Source organism: Salmo salar, chromosome 01 (genome assembly GCF_965601325.2).
Source record: "Salmo salar chromosome 01, fSalSal1, whole genome shotgun sequence".
In the NCBI taxonomy this organism is placed as follows: domain Eukaryota; kingdom Metazoa; phylum Chordata; class Actinopteri; order Salmoniformes; family Salmonidae; genus Salmo; species Salmo salar.
In genome coordinates, this window is record NC_138291.1 from 31,413,594 (window position 1) to 31,430,628 (window position 17,035).

At 46.6% G+C, this 17,035-nt stretch overlaps 1 protein-coding gene across 2 annotated transcripts in view; it reads right to left on the bottom strand.

Moving 5' to 3' along the window:
* Positions 1-2,075: 2,075 nt before the first annotated feature.
* The window catches only part of LOC106599208 (protein jagged-2), a 28,661-nt gene continuing 13,701 nt past the window's right edge, over positions 2,076-17,035 (bottom strand). Inside the window, exons 4-25 of one of the 2 annotated variants that reach the window (XM_014190331.3) lie at positions 15,923-16,177; positions 15,724-15,784; positions 13,381-13,511; positions 12,659-12,778; positions 12,373-12,486; positions 12,167-12,280; positions 10,978-11,091; positions 10,534-10,580; positions 10,230-10,403; positions 9,957-10,107; positions 9,570-9,734; positions 9,276-9,389; positions 8,926-9,153; positions 8,659-8,775; positions 8,543-8,570; positions 7,676-7,761; positions 7,190-7,303; positions 6,575-6,690; positions 6,240-6,497; positions 5,880-6,011; positions 4,562-4,721; positions 2,076-4,444 (exon numbers count right to left, since the gene is read on the bottom strand). In XM_014190331.3, coding sequence (XP_014045806.2) covers positions 3,939-4,444; positions 4,562-4,721; positions 5,880-6,011; positions 6,240-6,497; positions 6,575-6,690; positions 7,190-7,303; positions 7,676-7,761; positions 8,543-8,570; positions 8,659-8,775; positions 8,926-9,153; positions 9,276-9,389; positions 9,570-9,734; positions 9,957-10,107; positions 10,230-10,403; positions 10,534-10,580; positions 10,978-11,091; positions 12,167-12,280; positions 12,373-12,486; positions 12,659-12,778; positions 13,381-13,511; positions 15,724-15,784; positions 15,923-16,177 — 3,305 coding nt within the window. In that variant the 3' untranslated portion in view covers positions 2,076-3,938. The remainder of the gene's footprint in view (positions 4,445-4,561; positions 4,722-5,879; positions 6,012-6,239; positions 6,498-6,574; positions 6,691-7,189; positions 7,304-7,675; positions 7,762-8,542; positions 8,571-8,658; positions 8,776-8,925; positions 9,154-9,275; positions 9,390-9,569; positions 9,735-9,956; positions 10,108-10,229; positions 10,404-10,533; positions 10,581-10,977; positions 11,092-12,166; positions 12,281-12,372; positions 12,487-12,658; positions 12,779-13,380; positions 13,512-15,723; positions 15,785-15,922; positions 16,178-17,035) is intronic. The other variant, XM_014190333.3, reaches the window with a different exon arrangement.

Here is a 17,035-nt window from a genome sequence, read left to right on the forward strand (position 1 = left end):
GCATTTATGAGGTATTTGTATTTCGCGCCACGCGATTCCACTGGCTGTTGACTAGGTGGGACGCAAGCGTCCTGGAAGGTTAATGACTTCTCCAAAAGCTAATTGGAATAAGGAGTCAGCTAACCTGGAGTCCAATCAATGAGACGAGAATGGAGATGTTGGTTAGAGCTGCCTTGCTCTTTAAAAAAACACTCACAAAATTTGAGTTTGTATTCACAAGAAGCATTGCCTTATGTGAACCACGCCTCGAACAAAAGAGATCTCAGAAGACCTAAGATTAGGAATTGTTGACTTGCATAAAGCTGGAAAGGGTTACAAAAGCATCTCTAAAAGCCTTGATGTTCATCAATCCACGGTAAGACTAATTGTCTATAAAGGTTCAGCAATGTTGCTACTCTCCCTAGGAGTGGGCGTCCTGCAAAGATGAATGCAAGAGCACAGTGCAGAATGCTCAATGAGGTTAAGAAGAATCCTAGTGTCAGCTAAAGACTTACAGAAATCTCTGGAACATGCTAACATCTCTGTTGACAAGTCTACGATACGTAAAACTGTCACGCCCTGACCATAGAGAGCCCTTGGTTCTCTATGGTGTTTAGGTCAGAGCGTGACTAGGGGGGTGTTCTAGTCATTGTATTTCTATGTTGGTGAGTTGTATGGTTAGAGGCAGCTGGTAATCGTTGCCTCTAATTGGGGATCATGTTTAGGTAGCCTTTTTCCGCACCTGTGTTTTGTGGGATATTGTTTTGAGTGAGTGCATGTAGCACTACGGTACTTCACGGTCGTTGTTTGTTTCTTGGTTTGTTTAAGTTTCACTAAAATAAAGATGTGGAACTCCAATCATGCTGCGCCTTAGTCCGTCTATCCTAACAACCGTGACAAAAACGCTTTCATGGGAGGACACCAAGGAAGAAGCCATTGCTGTCCAAAAAAAATCATTGCTGCACTTCTGAAGTTTGCAAAAGTGCACCTGGATGTTCCAAAGCGCTACTAGCAAAATATTCTGTGGCCAGATGAAACTACAGTTGAGTTGTTTGGAAGGAACACACAACACTATGTGTGGAGGAAAAAAGGCACAGCACACCAACGTCATAAACCTCATCCCAACTGTAAAGTATGGTAGAGGGAGCATCATGGTTTGAGGCTGCTTTGCTGCCTCAGGGCCTGGACAGCTTGCTATCATTGACGGAAAAATGAATTCCCAAGTTTATCAAGACATTGTGCAGGAGAATGTTAGGCTATCTGTCCGCCAATTGAAGCTCAACAGAAGTTGGGTGCTGCAACAGGACAACGACCCAAAACACAAAAGTAAGTCAACAATAGAATGGCTTCAACACAAGAAAATACACCTTCTGGAGTCCTGACCTCAACCCGATTGAGATGCTGTGGCATGACCTCAAGAGAGAAGTTCACACCAGACATCCCCAGAATATTGCTGAACTGAGACAGTTTTGTAAAGAGGAATGGTCCAAAATTCCTCCTGACCGTTGTGCAGGTATGATCCACAACTACAGAACATGTTTGGTTGAGGTTATTGCTGCCAACCAGTTATTAAATTCAAGGGTTCATATACTTTTTCCACCTTGCACTGTGAATGTTCACACGGTGTGTTCAATAAAGACATGAAAACGTATCATTGTTTGCAAGTTATTAGTTTAAGCAGACTGTGTTTGACTATTGTTGTGACCTAGATGAAGATCAGACCAAATGTTATGACAAATTTATGCAGAAATGCAGGTATTTACAAAGGGTTCACATACTTGTTCTTGCCACTGTAAAACACAGGAAAATCTAGTTTTTGATTGCACTTGGCCTATAAGGGCAAATGTACGTATGCAAGGGACCTACCTTATTAGTGGTTCTGAAATGGTGTCTGGTTGTCTATCTACAGACAATCAGCTAGAGAAAGATGAATCTTATAGGAACAGCAGATTCAGCTCCATCGATAAAGTGTAAACACATCAAATCAAATTCAACAGATTTTATTTGATTTCCAGAGCTACGGTCAACGGTAATGAGCGGGAAAACTGAAACGTACGGTCAAATTCCAATGCTATAAAGAGGACAAAACAAAGATATTGGTATAAAATACTTTAATAAATAAATGGATTGTTCTAAGAACAAACACAAATTCCACTAACAAACCAAGATGCAACTGCTCTTTTGTACAAAATAATTACAATGTTCTGCACATTCAGCCCATGCTCTGGGGCTAGTGGGATTATGCTGACTGGATATTGGTAATGATTTGAATTCCTTTATCATCAAAACATTTGAAAGACAGTTCTTGTCAGAGAATAACAATATCAAACTGTAAAGAACAACAAAAATCCTTTTCACTACCACCGCTGAGGTAATGCTCAATGGGTTCTCTTCCTGTCTTAGTGCAGAAACAGGATATAATACAAACACTGGACAACAACCACAACAACAACAATAAAACTTGTTCCCTTCATTAGACCAGTACTGAAAGCAGAAATCCAACGCACCACTGCAGGGCTTGGTAACTGAGTGCTGCTGAAAAGCAGCAGTGTATCCATCAGGCTCCATCCCAGACAACAATTAAACCATAGGATTGATCTGATAATAGCCTTGAATTGAATTGTAGTTACTCCTGATTCCGACCTAAATCCCGATAATGAAAGCCTGCTAGCACTGTTTCTGTATCAGATCAACCTAACCCCTCCATGCACTGGTACACCCCTGCAATATAATAGGACATTCTAATACAGTAGCATAGTGAATGGGACATGGTGAGCCAGCATTCATTAGGGAAACTCCCAACAGATAGCTCCTACTAAAGCAGCAGACGAAGACAAGCCTAGAACTAGAACTAACAGCTCTGCTTACTCACAATTTTGTGTTGTAACAAAATAAAATCATAAAGCAAAACAAACAAGCACTTATAATCATTTGTTTCTGTAAGTGGGACCCTTGATATTGTCCATAAATCTGTATAAAACCAGCCCTACTAATAAAACGGAATGACATCATAAAAAAAAAAAAAATCTTACTCTTTAGAATAACTATAATAAAAAGGGTCACTTAAGTTACTAAATTCAAATATACACAGCCATTTTTTATATTTACATATATACATTGTTCAAAGAAATACCTTTATGGTGATATGAAGAGTTGTGAAAGGACATATTTTCCCTTTATATTAATTATTAAGTTCTGGATAAATGTTTTGAATGAGATGAAATAATAAAAGGACTGAAGGCACTTTCTACCAAAGCAAATAATAAAGCATCTAGGCTTGCAGGAAGTGGTAGAGTAAAATGCATGTTAAAGGGATATACTGTACATAAAATCTTTAGAAGCATTGACATGTCATGGAAAATATGTTTATGTTTATAAACTAATGCTGATGTCAGGTGTTATATACTGCTTATAGCTTTCAAAAGGGTCATATATATATATATATATATATATAACATTTTACATAATTTTACTTATACAAATGACATTATTATACCAAGAGAACAAAGGCCCACAGTGCGGGTTAAGGCAGATATGGACTAAATGCACTAGTAGTAATGTAGTAGTATGACAGCTGCCATTCAACGGCTCTCCATAGTCCTCCAATGGCAGTGCTCATGCCAAAGTCACATAATACACAAACTGCTCAGTGACATGCTGTGAAAAGAAGAGCTCTCCTTTAAAGGGAGCGACAGTTTGTAAACAAAAAAAAGAAAAGAAAAAAAAGGTTTCCTTTTTCCTATTTTCAACAGTGTGATTTAAACTGAAATTCAGGTCTCTTTTTGTTGCTGAAATGTTCATTTGCAATGCTTTTAGTAGATAAGAAGCCTCCATGTTGCAGACAAAGAATGTAAAATTAAATGTAAAACGTGTCTGAAATCTTCACTATTGGTGCTTGTGTTTTTCTATTAGATGGAGACATTGTCCTTAGTTTGAGAGGTCCCACCTCTAGGCTTTGCTCATACATAATGGTCTTTGACGTCTTCACTGACGTTGGCAGTGTTGAGGTTTTTACACCGGTTGTCTTTCGGGCTGTATGCTGTCCGGTGGGGGGGTTTGACAGGGGCACTACGCGTCGTACAGATCACTCCCCCTTTGCCCATCTCTTTGTCCTGCACTCCTGCCAAGGAGCACTTTTGGGTGGAGAACTTGTCTAGCTCCATCCCTCCCCTCCTCAGCTCCTCCTCCTCTTCGTCCTCCTCCTCTTCTCCCTCAGCCCCGTCACACGTCCGGTCTGGAGGGCTCATGAGTTTCTTACATTCGTGCTGAATGTCTTTGCCTCGGTTGTCTTTGTGCTGTGGCAGGCTGACCCTCAGCGGCTCCAGCTGGTTGTTGACGGTGCTGTCCTCCGCTGCAGACTCTCTCTCACGCTCTTTCTTCCTCTTACGGGTCCACCACACACACACCACGATACAGAAGATCCACAGCACACTGAACACCACGCACAGCACTGGCACCAGGTGGTCTAGAGACAGAAAGTCCATCAAATTATACTTTACTATCATGTATTGTAATGCTACCTAATCAAAGCACAGTATAAGAACATGCAGACAGTGAAACCAAGTCTAGTCCGGTCACTTACCCACAGACTGGGGCATGACCTGCGTCTCCACTTTGACCTCCACCACGGCCAGCATGACAGTGCTGTTGTGGCGTTTGGACAGGGCACCGACGATGGCACTGGCAGCCTCCTGGATCTGACCACGGTCTCCATTCTGCTCCTGACCATCCTGATCATACGACTGGAAGAGAGGGAGAAAGGAGGAGAGTTGGTAAGTCAACACAGTAGAGCACCCCACACCCAGCGGGTCTAGTTAATTGCCTAATAAGTGGACCAGAGAGTCCATGGGGAGCAGAGGGAGATTAGCTGGATGCTGTGCACTTCAATTAGGAGGAACAATGGAGAACAAGCAGAGATGTGGCTCCCTGGTGATCCCTGGCTAGCTAGTCAGTCAGTAGCCAGCCAGTCAGCAATACTCCTTTTTCTGGGTAAGCAGAAGTTCATTCATTCGCACACACACACCCTCACCACTTTCTGAAATTTAACAGCCTATGAGCTTCAGAGTGGACTACAGGCCTCTTACTGAGAACTCACATATAGCCCGCTGGATGGGACTACTCTGCCAAACCCAGATCCACAATACATATTAGGTTGAAATGATGTGACTTCGTGTTCAGTTCACTTTGAGATCAAGACTACTTCATAATGGTCTAAGAAAGCACAACTAACATTTGACTGTAAGCCTGATAGGGGCTAAGGAGTTTCATTATTGAACTCGGTACAAAGCTACCAGAACGTCAGACGCACCACTCCTTTTCCTGTACGTCCCCAAACATGACTACATCACAAGAAAAGGCCTAATCCCCTCCATTAAGGGCTTAGTGCCCTGTAGCGTCTGATTTCCCCTGTGTCTGACTGGAGAGCAGAGCCTGGGTGGCCACGCCAGTCCCAGAGAGAGGGAGAAAGTGAGAGAGGGAGGGAGAGAGACAGGGAGAAAGAGCGAGAGAGAGAGAGGTATTTCATATACACGGTCTATGAGAAGCGAGGGAGGAGCGACTGCATAGTAACAGTAAGGTGGACCAAAGTAAAGCTAAACAGCATCCAGATGTTCAGGCAAAGAACGATGCGCTTCAAAAGGCTCCACTTTTACAAGTCTACCCTGGAGCCTATTTACAATGACCAATTAAGTGTGTGATTTAATCAAGTGAAAGACAGAAAGAACCTAAAGGGGCGTGGTCCTCAGGGCTAACTGAAAAAGAGATGGGAGAGAGACTATTCTTGCAGGCGACAGTGGGAGGTGAGGAGGTAAGAGGGGATCATTGGCAGATGGCAACAGCTCAGAGTCTGAAGGTGGGGGGCTGAGGTGGGATAGGAGTGGTGGGGGATGTCAGGCACTCACCATGGCAACCTCCACGGCGTCACTGTTGGAGTAGGACAGGTCACAGAGAATGAGGAGCGTGCAATCCTGAGCCAGGGTCTGGGCGATGGGAAGGTACCTCAGCTCCGAGCAGATGTTCTCCACAGTGGTGCCCTTTGATTAGCAAACACACACACAAAGAATGATAAGAGATAACCATTAGCATTTTCGGCTGAAGTGGCTGCCAGCTCCTAGCTAATTCCATTCACTTGAATTCTCAGGTAAAGGTTCGGGGAAGGTGTTGTCGGAGATTCAAGTCTAGTAAAAAACATCTGCAACTGAGATGTCTTTTTTAAATGAAATCTCTCATTAAATGTCAGGTGATGATGACGTGTATCCCACCTGTGGAACTTTGTCTCTGTTAAAGATGAGTGTGATGCGGGCACAGCTGTTGTCCAGGTAACCACTGTTGGGTTCACACTGGGTGTGGAGGGGCGGAGGGGGGTCGGGGGTGGAACACACGCCCCACTGGTGGCAGGGCTTGGCGAAGCAGGTGAGGAATTGGTGTTCCACACATTCCTGTCCTCTAGGACACGGGGAACTACTGTCTGGACCGGCACCACCTCTCTGCAGCAGGCAGGGCCGTCGGCCACACCGTACCTGTACACACAAACAGAGTTCATGGAGGCAGCTCACACACACACACCGTCACTATGTGTAATAAAAGCAAGTCTCACCTTAGAACAGCGCACAATGCCGTTGACACACTGGCAGGTATTACACTCCTCCTCCCATCGACTGCCGTGAGGGAACTGCAGGCCGGAGTAACGACAGGCCTTCCCGATCCCTATGACTGCAGAGAGGAGAGAGAGGAGCAGGTTTAGGACTAAGGCAATATCAGGCTCAGTCCTTAGAAACTCTTCCTAGCACGCATGAGGTCAAAGGAAGAACGTTCCTCCACTACATGGATACAGTAATAAAGGTGTTCTCTCTACACTCTTAGAAAAAAGGGATCCAAAAGGGTTCATCAGCTATCCCCATAGGAGAACCCTTTTTGGTTCCAGGTAGAACCCTTTTTGGTTCCAGGTAAAACCCTTTTTGGTTCCAGGTAAAACCCTTTTTGGTTCCAGGTAAAACCCTTTTTGGTTCCAGGTAGAACCCTTTTTGTAGAACCCTTTTTGGTTCCAGGTAGAACCCTCTGTGGAAAGCGTTCTACATGGAACACAAAAGAGTTCTACCTGGAACCAAAAAGGGTTCTTCAAAGGGTTCTCCAACGGGGACAGCCAAAGAACCCTTTTCGGTTCAAGAGAGCACGTTTTTTTCCTAAGAGTGTATAGCTGCAGTGTACTCACACTCTTGGCAGTGAGGCCCAGCCCGGCCCAAGGGACACACACAGAGGAAGCTGTTGATCTCATCCACACAGGTAGAACCATAGGCACAGGGCGATGACTGGCACTCATCTATGTCTGATGAGGAAACAAGAGGACATTACTATACACATATCTCTAGTCTACTGCAAGGCACCTAGCTAGAATATCATCACAACAGGGGATAGGATTATTGGTTCTCATGTCTGGCTTCCCCACGTGAAAAATAGACCTTCTCTGAAAAGGGGGAAAGGAAAGAGGATTGTCCCTGAGAATGTAAGACTGAACTGACCTGTATGCAGAATACAGCTGACCTCTCCTCACAAGAGAGGTCGGAGGTTAAGACAGGCTTCCTAAAGGCTTCCTAATCTGTCCCTCACAAACAATCAGCTCAAACTCCCCCCCCGTCCCCTTTCACCCCTGACCCCTCCAATCTGACCCCCCACACCCCTCTGGTTCCCAGGGACTCACTGATCCGGCAGTCTGGTCCGGCGAATCCCGGGGCACACTCACAGCGGAACCAGTTCACGCCATCCACACAGACACCACCGTTATAGCTGCAGGGAGGAAACAGAGCCACACATCAATACGTCAGCCTATCCCATAGGAAACACTGGCACAGGTGCAGCAGCATACACAAGCCTGAAGGCTCAGACTACAAAGAGAATACATTCACATTCTCAGGTCTAGATCCCAGCAGCAGAATCCCAAGGCAAGGGACTAGAGACTGTGGTCTCTAAAGCTGATCCCTTATCAATGTTCAGACTTCATATGTAAATCCCAAACTGACCCCATACTGTGCTCGCCCTATACCCCCTGCTACCCAGCCCCCCTCTCCTGCCTACACTGCCCCATGCTCAGGGGTCAGCGGTGAAGAATAGGGAGAGGGGCGTCTCTTTCCACCCCACTGCCCCCCTGTGCTAATCCCCCTGTCAGTCATTGTGGTGGCGGGAGCCTTTGTCCACTCAGCCCCTCTGATCCACGGGACCATGGAATACCCAGCTGTCAGGCCCTGCAGTGTTCTGTAGAGGAGTCAGGGATACACACACTTCCCCTTTCACACACACACCTTCACAGAACAAAGTTTAATGGGAAATCTCTGAGCATTAAATTAGATTTCTGAGATGAGCGGTGTGTGGGAGTCATGTGTTCCTGTTTTAAAACCAGAACACTGAGGGAATATGATCTTCTATGGGTGTGTGTGCTACTGGACAGGGAATGGGAAGAAGGCTGGGACTCATAAACAGGTCTCATCACTTGTAATAGAATCAGTACAGGAGCCAAGAAGTTTAAAAGAATTTTACAAGTATTTCAGTTTATTTAATAAATTCAATTTACCAGGGTTGAGGATTGCAGTCATTTGCATCTGTCAAGAAAGGGGATAACACAGAATTAAAATCAGTGTGTTAGTTTATGATTATAACCTGGATATAGTTCAGTATATGGTGCCTTACTGTGAGCACATGTGGGCCCCTCCCAGCCATCCTTGCAGATGCAGGTGTAGGCATCACCCCCTCCAACACAGGTCCCTCCATTCTCACACGGGTTAGAGTCACACGTGCTGTTCTTGGCTGGCAAGAGAAATAAAGTATGATGAGTTTAGAACCTACATTCACAAAACATATAAGCAATAGGAATCCTATGGAGCATATGGACCAGAGCAGTCTATTGGACTCTTCCTTGAACGACATAGGCAGAACCGTGCAATAATGGTTTCTCACCTGTGTTACAGGTGCTGCCCCCCCACCCTGAGAGACAGGTACAGCGGAAGGTGTCCCCGTGGTCGAAGCACGTCCCCCCATTACTGCAGGTACTGGAATCACACTGGCTCTCACGTGAGTGGCAGGTCTTGCCTTTCCAGTTGTCCTGGCATTGACAGTAGAAGTCGTTGAGCAGGTTCACACAGCGACCTCCGTTCTTACAGGGGTTCCTACTGCACTCATTCACATCTGGAACACCACCACCACAGATCAGTTAGAGAAACACACACCATGGAGAGGTACATTAAAACCACCCAGGGACACATACACACATGTACACAAAACACACACACACACACACACAAACTTACCCATGTCACACAGCATGCCCTCCCAGCCGTCAGGGCAAAAGCACTTGAAAGAGCTGATCCCGTCAATGCAGGTTCCTCCATTCTTACAGGGAGGCGGCACACAGTCGTTTATGTCTGTGAGGGAGGAGAGACATATGGAAGAGAATGTGGAGGATGAGAAAGACGATGATGATGATACTCATACAGTAAGTCAGTGGTGTGTAACAGTAAGGACCAGGATGTTCAGTCTTATGGTATGATGATGGTGATGATTATGACGATGAAGTGTGATGATGATGGTGTGTGTCTGCTCACTCTCGTGACAGTATGTTCCAGTGAAGCCCGATTCACAGGAGCAGGTGAAGTTCCCAGCAGGCTGGCTGATGCAGCGTCCGTGTGGGCCGCACACATTGGACGAGATGTGCCACACTCCTTCCCGTGTGCCATTGGTGGCCACGGCGACAGTACAACTGTCAATCACTGGGATCAAAACAGAAGGAACGACAAGAGAATGTTGGTGAGATAGGCCGGAGAGGATTGGGTTGAAATGAGGGTTGGTCTAGAGGTTGACCGGAGGACTGAGCAGCTTAAGAGCAGGTTTCAGTTTAGGCTAGACAAGAGAACTGCCTGGTTAGCACTTTTACAAGGGGTTGAGTTATTGGAGTTGAGATGACAACAATAGGTTTATAGATTGGTTTGTACCTTCACAGGGATTTGTCTTACAGTGATCCTTGAGCTCAGAGCAGGTCTTGCCCTCATAGTCGTCATGACAGGCACAGTAGAAGTCATCCATCAAACTGTGACACTGGGCCTTGTTCTGGCATGGGTTAGGGCTGCACAGGTTGCTCTGCACCTATGGATGGACCGACGGAAGAAAGGGTGGATGAATGGATAGACAGATGTATAAATAGATAATGGTTGTGTATAAAAGAGAAGATCTGACTTGTCGAAGGTCTGGGAAGGACTATAGCTCACCTCACAGGTGGTGCCAGTGTACCCATGTGGGCACTCACACATGAAGCTGTCCAGCAGGGTGTGACACCTGCCCCCGTTCCTACATGGGCCGCTGGCACAGCTGTTCCTCTGGATGTCACAATGCCGGCCCACAAACCCCGGTGAGCAGGCACACACGTAGCCTCTTTGCCCCTCCTGTACGAAGCGTAAGAAAAACCCATGTCACTCAGTGGCTTTGATACCCATGATGTTAACCATAGATTTACTATTAATGGAGGGCATCAAACATGGTGGCTAGATTGCCTTATTAAATACAGTTTCCCACCTTGCAAGTCGCTCCATTCTGACACTGTCCATGGCAGCTGTTGACATCTGCAGAGGTGAAAAGAGAGAACTTACAAATACAGTACAACAGATAGGACAGGGGAACATGCAGGGGTAGCATGCATGTGACACACAAACAAAACATAGAATGTGCAACTTGGTTAATGCTTCAAAGAAACTATCAAGATGCAGGAAGACATGATGCCGTTGGTTAAAGTGCATGCAGTGGAAGCCAGTGAGGTTGACAAAAACCTTCAAAGAGATCTACAGGATGTGCTTCTCATAGCCATCTAAAAACACGATCCATGGATCTAGATAAGCATTGTAGGCCATAATAAAGCAGAAAGCCTGAGATAGAAACAGGACAGTAGGCCAGTGGCCCAAGTAGGTGACAGAGCTAGCTACAGGCAAAGGGGACAGAGGCACATGATTGATTGATACTGACTGATGTCACAGTTCTGGCCGGCCCATCCTCGAAAGCAGGCACAGTGATATCCACCAATCAAGTTTTTGCAAGAGTAAGCATTGAGGCAAGGCTTCCCCATACACTCATTAGCGTCTGCGGAGTGGAGAGAGAGATGAGACAGAGAGAGAGAGAGAGTGAGAGAGACAGAGACAGAGACAGAGACAGAGAGAGAGAGAGAGAGAGAGAGAGAGAGAGAGAGAGAGAGAGGAAAGAGATAGACCTAAGAGCCAGCATCCAAGCCCCACCACCCAGCAGATCTCTACAGTGCAAGGCTACACCTGCCTTTAGAGAACTTTCTCAACTCGGTTACATTTGATAGCATTTTTTGCCATCCATTTTGCTGGCTCTGCCTCCATCCCTGACCATTTATTTTAGTTCCCTATACTATTTCTGAATGGACCTATTCTCTGACATCCAGAGCTCTCCCAGTGGTCAGTTCACAAGGCAATGGTCACTAATACCCTCTCCCTGGACTGACCAGAACATAACTGCTTTCCCTCAGAAGTGAGGAGCACCTGTTGGGCTGCGGACACCCGACACCCCTCTCTCAGGTACCACTCGCTCGCTGAAAGGGGAACCGCCTGCGCGCTGAAAATAACGGACAGCGTAACACAAGACCCGGAGCTTGTGTTCCTCCCTCAGCGTGTTTACAGGTTATAAAGCGTTTACTCTCCACTGAGCTAAACAGTGGTGGGGTGAGGCTCTGCTCTTGGTGGAGACTAGAGTACATACTTTTACCCCAGTCTGTAGCCAAAGATAACCCCCTGTCAGGCTATATCAGTCCCCAAGGCTAGCTGTTGCCAGGCTAGGTGTTATTTATAGCTTTACTCAAGTCACCTGGCTCGGGTTACACATAATGTCCAGCTTTCTACATGGACATGCATACACCAATTTGAAATTAGTATCCACGCCATAGTACTAGTACAGGCTCAACAGGGTGAGAGACACAAACAACCAGATACTAGACGAGCACAGATTCCTGGCATACGATGGAACAACAAAAACACATCACAACATATCACAATCACTTCAAATCAAACACGTAATTGAATTTAGCATGCAAACTGTCTCAAATGATGCTCCTCAGGACATAATGTTCTCCACATTTGGACATGCTTTGCTCCAGTTCACCCCCCCCCCCCCCATCAACTCTCCATTCCAGGCTTACCTATCTGGCAGGTCTTCCCAGCCCACTGTGGAAGGCAGAGGCACTCAAATCCATTCTCCATGTCGATGCAGGTCCCACCCTGAGCACAGGGGTTGGATGCACACTCGTCCGTGTCTGGAACACACACACAATGACGTTAAGCCTCAGCTTTGTAAAAACATGGGGGCACACACACTTTGGGAGGGGCAAGATCGTGACTCACTCACCTTTAGCGCAGGTGGGCCCTGCCCAGCCTGCAGGACAGTGACACTCAAACCCAGATGGTACCTCGTGGCAGGTGCCCCCGTTGGCACACGGGTTAGACACACAGGCGTGTTCCGCTGGAGATAAGTGGACAGACAGGTGAAGAGAGATGTGTCAAAGTGACAGACGACATGGATAGCACAAATATAATTAAATATACTATCAAACTATCAACCCTAGGAAATTGGCACTGACATAATTGAATTTGTGATCTTTGACCAGTTGTTTGAGGAGTAATGACTGACTCACCTATCTCACAGTTTTTTCCTGAGTAGCCGTCAGGACAGGCACAGTTGTACTCATCTGGCTCCGTGTTCATACACGTTCCTCCATTCTTACACGGCTTGTTCGTCCCACAGTAGTTCAGATCTGGAGAGAATGATACAGGAAGGATTACATTTACACTTTAATGGTCTCATATGAACACATCCAAAGGTTTAAGATGGTAAACGATATGTTTGAATATAATGTTATAACAAGACTTCATAGGGTCGGACATGAAGACATACAGATGCCATATCTTCATCTTGTTGTTGCAGGAATTTCTTGTGTATTCAAGGTTTTAAAGGGCTTCTAAAGTTTGTAATTTCCACTTTAAAATGTCAGACTTGATTTGCACTAATGAAAAATGTATCAAACCATACATTAATTATAATTAATAAAACAATGAACATTTCCTGTTGCTGCGGGATTATTTTCCGGCTGTAGCAAAATGGCTCAAATTAAGATCCTACCTCTGTACTGTTACACATTGCTAAATGTAGTCTCTCCATCTCCTCTCCATCCTGTAACTCTGTAAGTGATATCCTGTTTCTAGCAGTCAATCTAAACTGACCTCTGTTGACCACCTGCTGCTGAGGGGCTCTCAGAGGTGACCTTGTGCTCTGTGACACTACAGTGAGGTCAGGGGTCACTGTAGAGGATGTGTTAAAAGTACGGTGGGACAGGTCTGGTCTGCTCTGTCGTCTCACCTTTTTCACACAGCAGGCCTCCCCAGTTCTTCTCACAGGTGCACTGCCAGGGCTTGACGCAGGTCCCGTGGACACAGCCTGGGTATGGCAGGCAGTTGTCACAGAATGGACCCTGCCACCCGTACGTACACCTACAAGACAGATTAGAGACACCATTAGACATTAGGAATGGACGACCGATTGTATGGTCTTAATATGATGTGCATATTCTGTGCAAAACATGGAAGGAGTCAAAGACGCACGCATGTCATCAGGACAGGCACTGTGACACTGGGCCTTGCTACATCTTGAAAAATACATCATTCATCAGTCCCATTAATAGATGGTTCATAATTGAACCAAGACTCATAGGACAAGGCCTTCGACAAAACATCAACCACATGACAAACCTAGGAGTACGTGTTCATGTAAATCTCAAGGTAATCTCCATCAGGAGCCAGACAGTCTTCATCAAGGTGGCCAGTGACACCCCTTCCCTTCTGAGGCTCCTAATCTTAGACAGAGGGCCAGGGACGGGACGGGGACGGGGCGGGGACAGGGACGGGACAGGGACGGGGATGGGGCGGGGACGGGAAGGGGACCGGGACGGCGGCGAGGACGGGGCGAGGACCGGGACGGGGCGGGGACGGGGCGGGGACGGGAAGGGGGACGGGAAGGGGACAGGGACGGGGATGGTCCGGGGACGGGAAGGGGACCGGGACGGGGCGGGGACGGGGCGGGGACGGGAAGGGGGACGGGAAGGGGGACCGGGAAGGGGACCGGGACGGGGCGGGGACAGAGCCTCCTGAGGCAGACAGCTAGGGGAGGCAGACGGTGAAGGGTTAGCTAATCTGTTGGTTTATGGCAGCACTCTGTTATTCCAAGGCCAGCGGTAACCTTGTCCCACCTGTCCTGTCACTTCTCTCCCTGGGCTATTTTAAGACCACTCTCCTGCAAATGGACACCAACCAAACCCTACACTACTAGTTGAAATGCTGTACTGGAGGGAGTGAATGTACTGCTGGGTGCTGTGTGCTAACATGTTCTGTAGTATACGGCACTGCAGTCACACAACACGTGGTGCAGTACTACTTTGTGTTGTAGTCTACTACTGTACATGTGTAAAAGTACTGCAGTGTGCAGTGGTGTGCTACTGTATACCAAACTGTATGTTAGTGTGCTGAGGTTTCAGTACTACTTTGTGTTGTAGTCTACTACTGTACATGTGTAAAAGTACTGCAGTGTGCAGTGGTGTGCTACTGTATACCAAACTGTATGTTAGTGTGCTGAGGTTTCGTGTATACAGTAGCTATATAACAGGGGTGGGTAATCATTTCGGCTCAAGGGCCATATTGGGATTTCAAAGTTCAGTGGAGGGCCGCACATCATTTTTCTGGACGGATTTGTTCGTCAAAAGCAATTTGCGGGACAAAAAAAGGGCAGTTATTGAAAACGTATAGGACCATTATCATTTCTACATAGTTTTAGACATTCAACAGTGGCCTGGAGTTTTTTCTCTCCCAAAATAAGCAACAGTAGCAGTAGCAGCAGTGAGAGGCCACGGTCACAGTGGGAGCAGGGAGAGACCATGGTGGCCACAAGGCTAGGGTGGCATTACCATTACCAAACAACCACCTTACCACAGCCCCATCAATGAAGGGCTCTTAGCTCAGCCACAGTTAAAATCTTTGTTCCACTCCTCCTGCCATTTTCAATGAGAAATGCTTTCTTTTATGAGATGAGAACTAAATCAAACCGGTCTCTTACTCACAGCTATCCCTACTGAACAGATCCATAAGTGTGGTACAGTACTCACATCAGAGAGATACACAAGAAGGTGGTCTTACAAGAGGATTTGAAATGGAATACTTGGTTGGTTCAGCCGTGCAGACTAACATGTACGTGACTAAGGCTGCTGGATTGAGTCCACACTCCCATGAGGGGTGTGCCAGCCAAAACAGGCCCAGGATAGGAAGAGGGGATTGGGGCTGCAGACATGGGCAGAGGGGCCATGACACACCGATGGAAGAGGGGAGGAAACGCTGTGTGAAAAACAGGCTGCCGCTACAGCTACACACCAGGTCTGGGACAGGAAGGAGAACAATAGCTCCTGGATCAGACTGGGGGGGGGGGGGGGGGGTGTAACACACTGTACGTTCCATAGAGAGGTGGGACAGGGAGGGGAGGGGGGAATGTGGGGGTCAAGCTCTGGTATGCGATCAATCCTGTGTCATCATTATCATCCTCATTGAACTCAAAAAGAGATCCTGCCCATTATCCAGCCCATACATCCAGACACAAATCTCTGTCAAAGGGGTGTCAATGGACACAGTGGTACAAAGAGTGAAGCTAACCCAGACTCACGTGCATTCTCCTGGGGCACTGCAGAATCCTTGCAGCAGGTTGCAGCCCTGCTTGCAGATAGCTGTGAAACATTGGCAAAAAGATTCACACATTTACTCCTAATATCATTAGAGGGATAACTAAGCATTAGTTTCACTGTGTGTATTTTGACTCAGAAATGTCTTGCACATGGATTGTATCAGGCTGCTCCCCTACTCACCAGTTGTACAGTAAGTCCCTATCCAGCCCTCCATACATCCTCTATTCCCAAACTGGTCACACACGTAGTGGCCATGCCAGTCATCGCGTGGCCGGCACAGCTTGTTGCACTTGCTGCCATAGTAGTTCTCGTCACAGCGCACGCGGATGCTGTACTCAAAGCTGGCTGTAAGACCGTTGTATTGGATAGTCTGTCTGTCATCTCCTGGGTTGATCCTTTCTTTACGGACACTTCGCTCAATCAACAGATCCTCACCTGCATGAACAAACAAAAACCAAGAGATTTGATCATTCTTTAATGGACGCTTGACAACATGCATACAACTGAATAGTCAAAAGGGGAATTCCGGCTAGCCCCTTACTCAATGTTAGAACCTGTATGCCTCAGTACAAGTCCTAGTAGTGTCTAGACGCAGGAGAGAAACTAATCAGAGAGAACACTGTTGTTTATCTGCTGCTGGAGATCAGAGAGGGTGACCCGAGGTCAAACACCACTGTTTCCAAGAGCATGAAAGAAAAAAGGAAAATAAACACAAATAGAGGGTGTAGGGCCAGAGCTGCGGGAGCTTGATAACCAAATGCTTTTAAAAGTTTTCCTGCTTGTGAAACGCGTTTTGTCCGTCTCCCTCCCTCTCTCCCCTTTCTCAGGAAATCCAGCTCTGACTCCTTCGGAGCCAGGACGGAAATAATACGAGACGGGAACAGACGAGGAAGGGCGACATAGGAAAGGGCCTTTAGCTTTTTCTCAAGAAACAGAAACACCATGACCCAACTGGCTTGGCTGCTACAGCCACATCCACAGCCCAGGACTGGGCACTGAAGAGGGGGCAAACAACAGGTACTCGCCCCTAGATGGAGAGTGTGCTGATATTGGACAGGTAGTCAGGACTCTAAGGAATTATAGTCCTCTTCATTAGATAGATTCTGTATAGCCTACCGTCAGTTATGCAGATATTACTATTGTATTATCTCTTTCTATCTTACTTACTACACAGTCCAGGCAGCCATGCTTACTTCCAAAGTTAACGCATGATAAAGAAGTTAAAAAACACTGACAATTATTTAAATTGTCACTTGCTGTCCTGATTTTCTCAATTTTACTGAGAGTTAACAC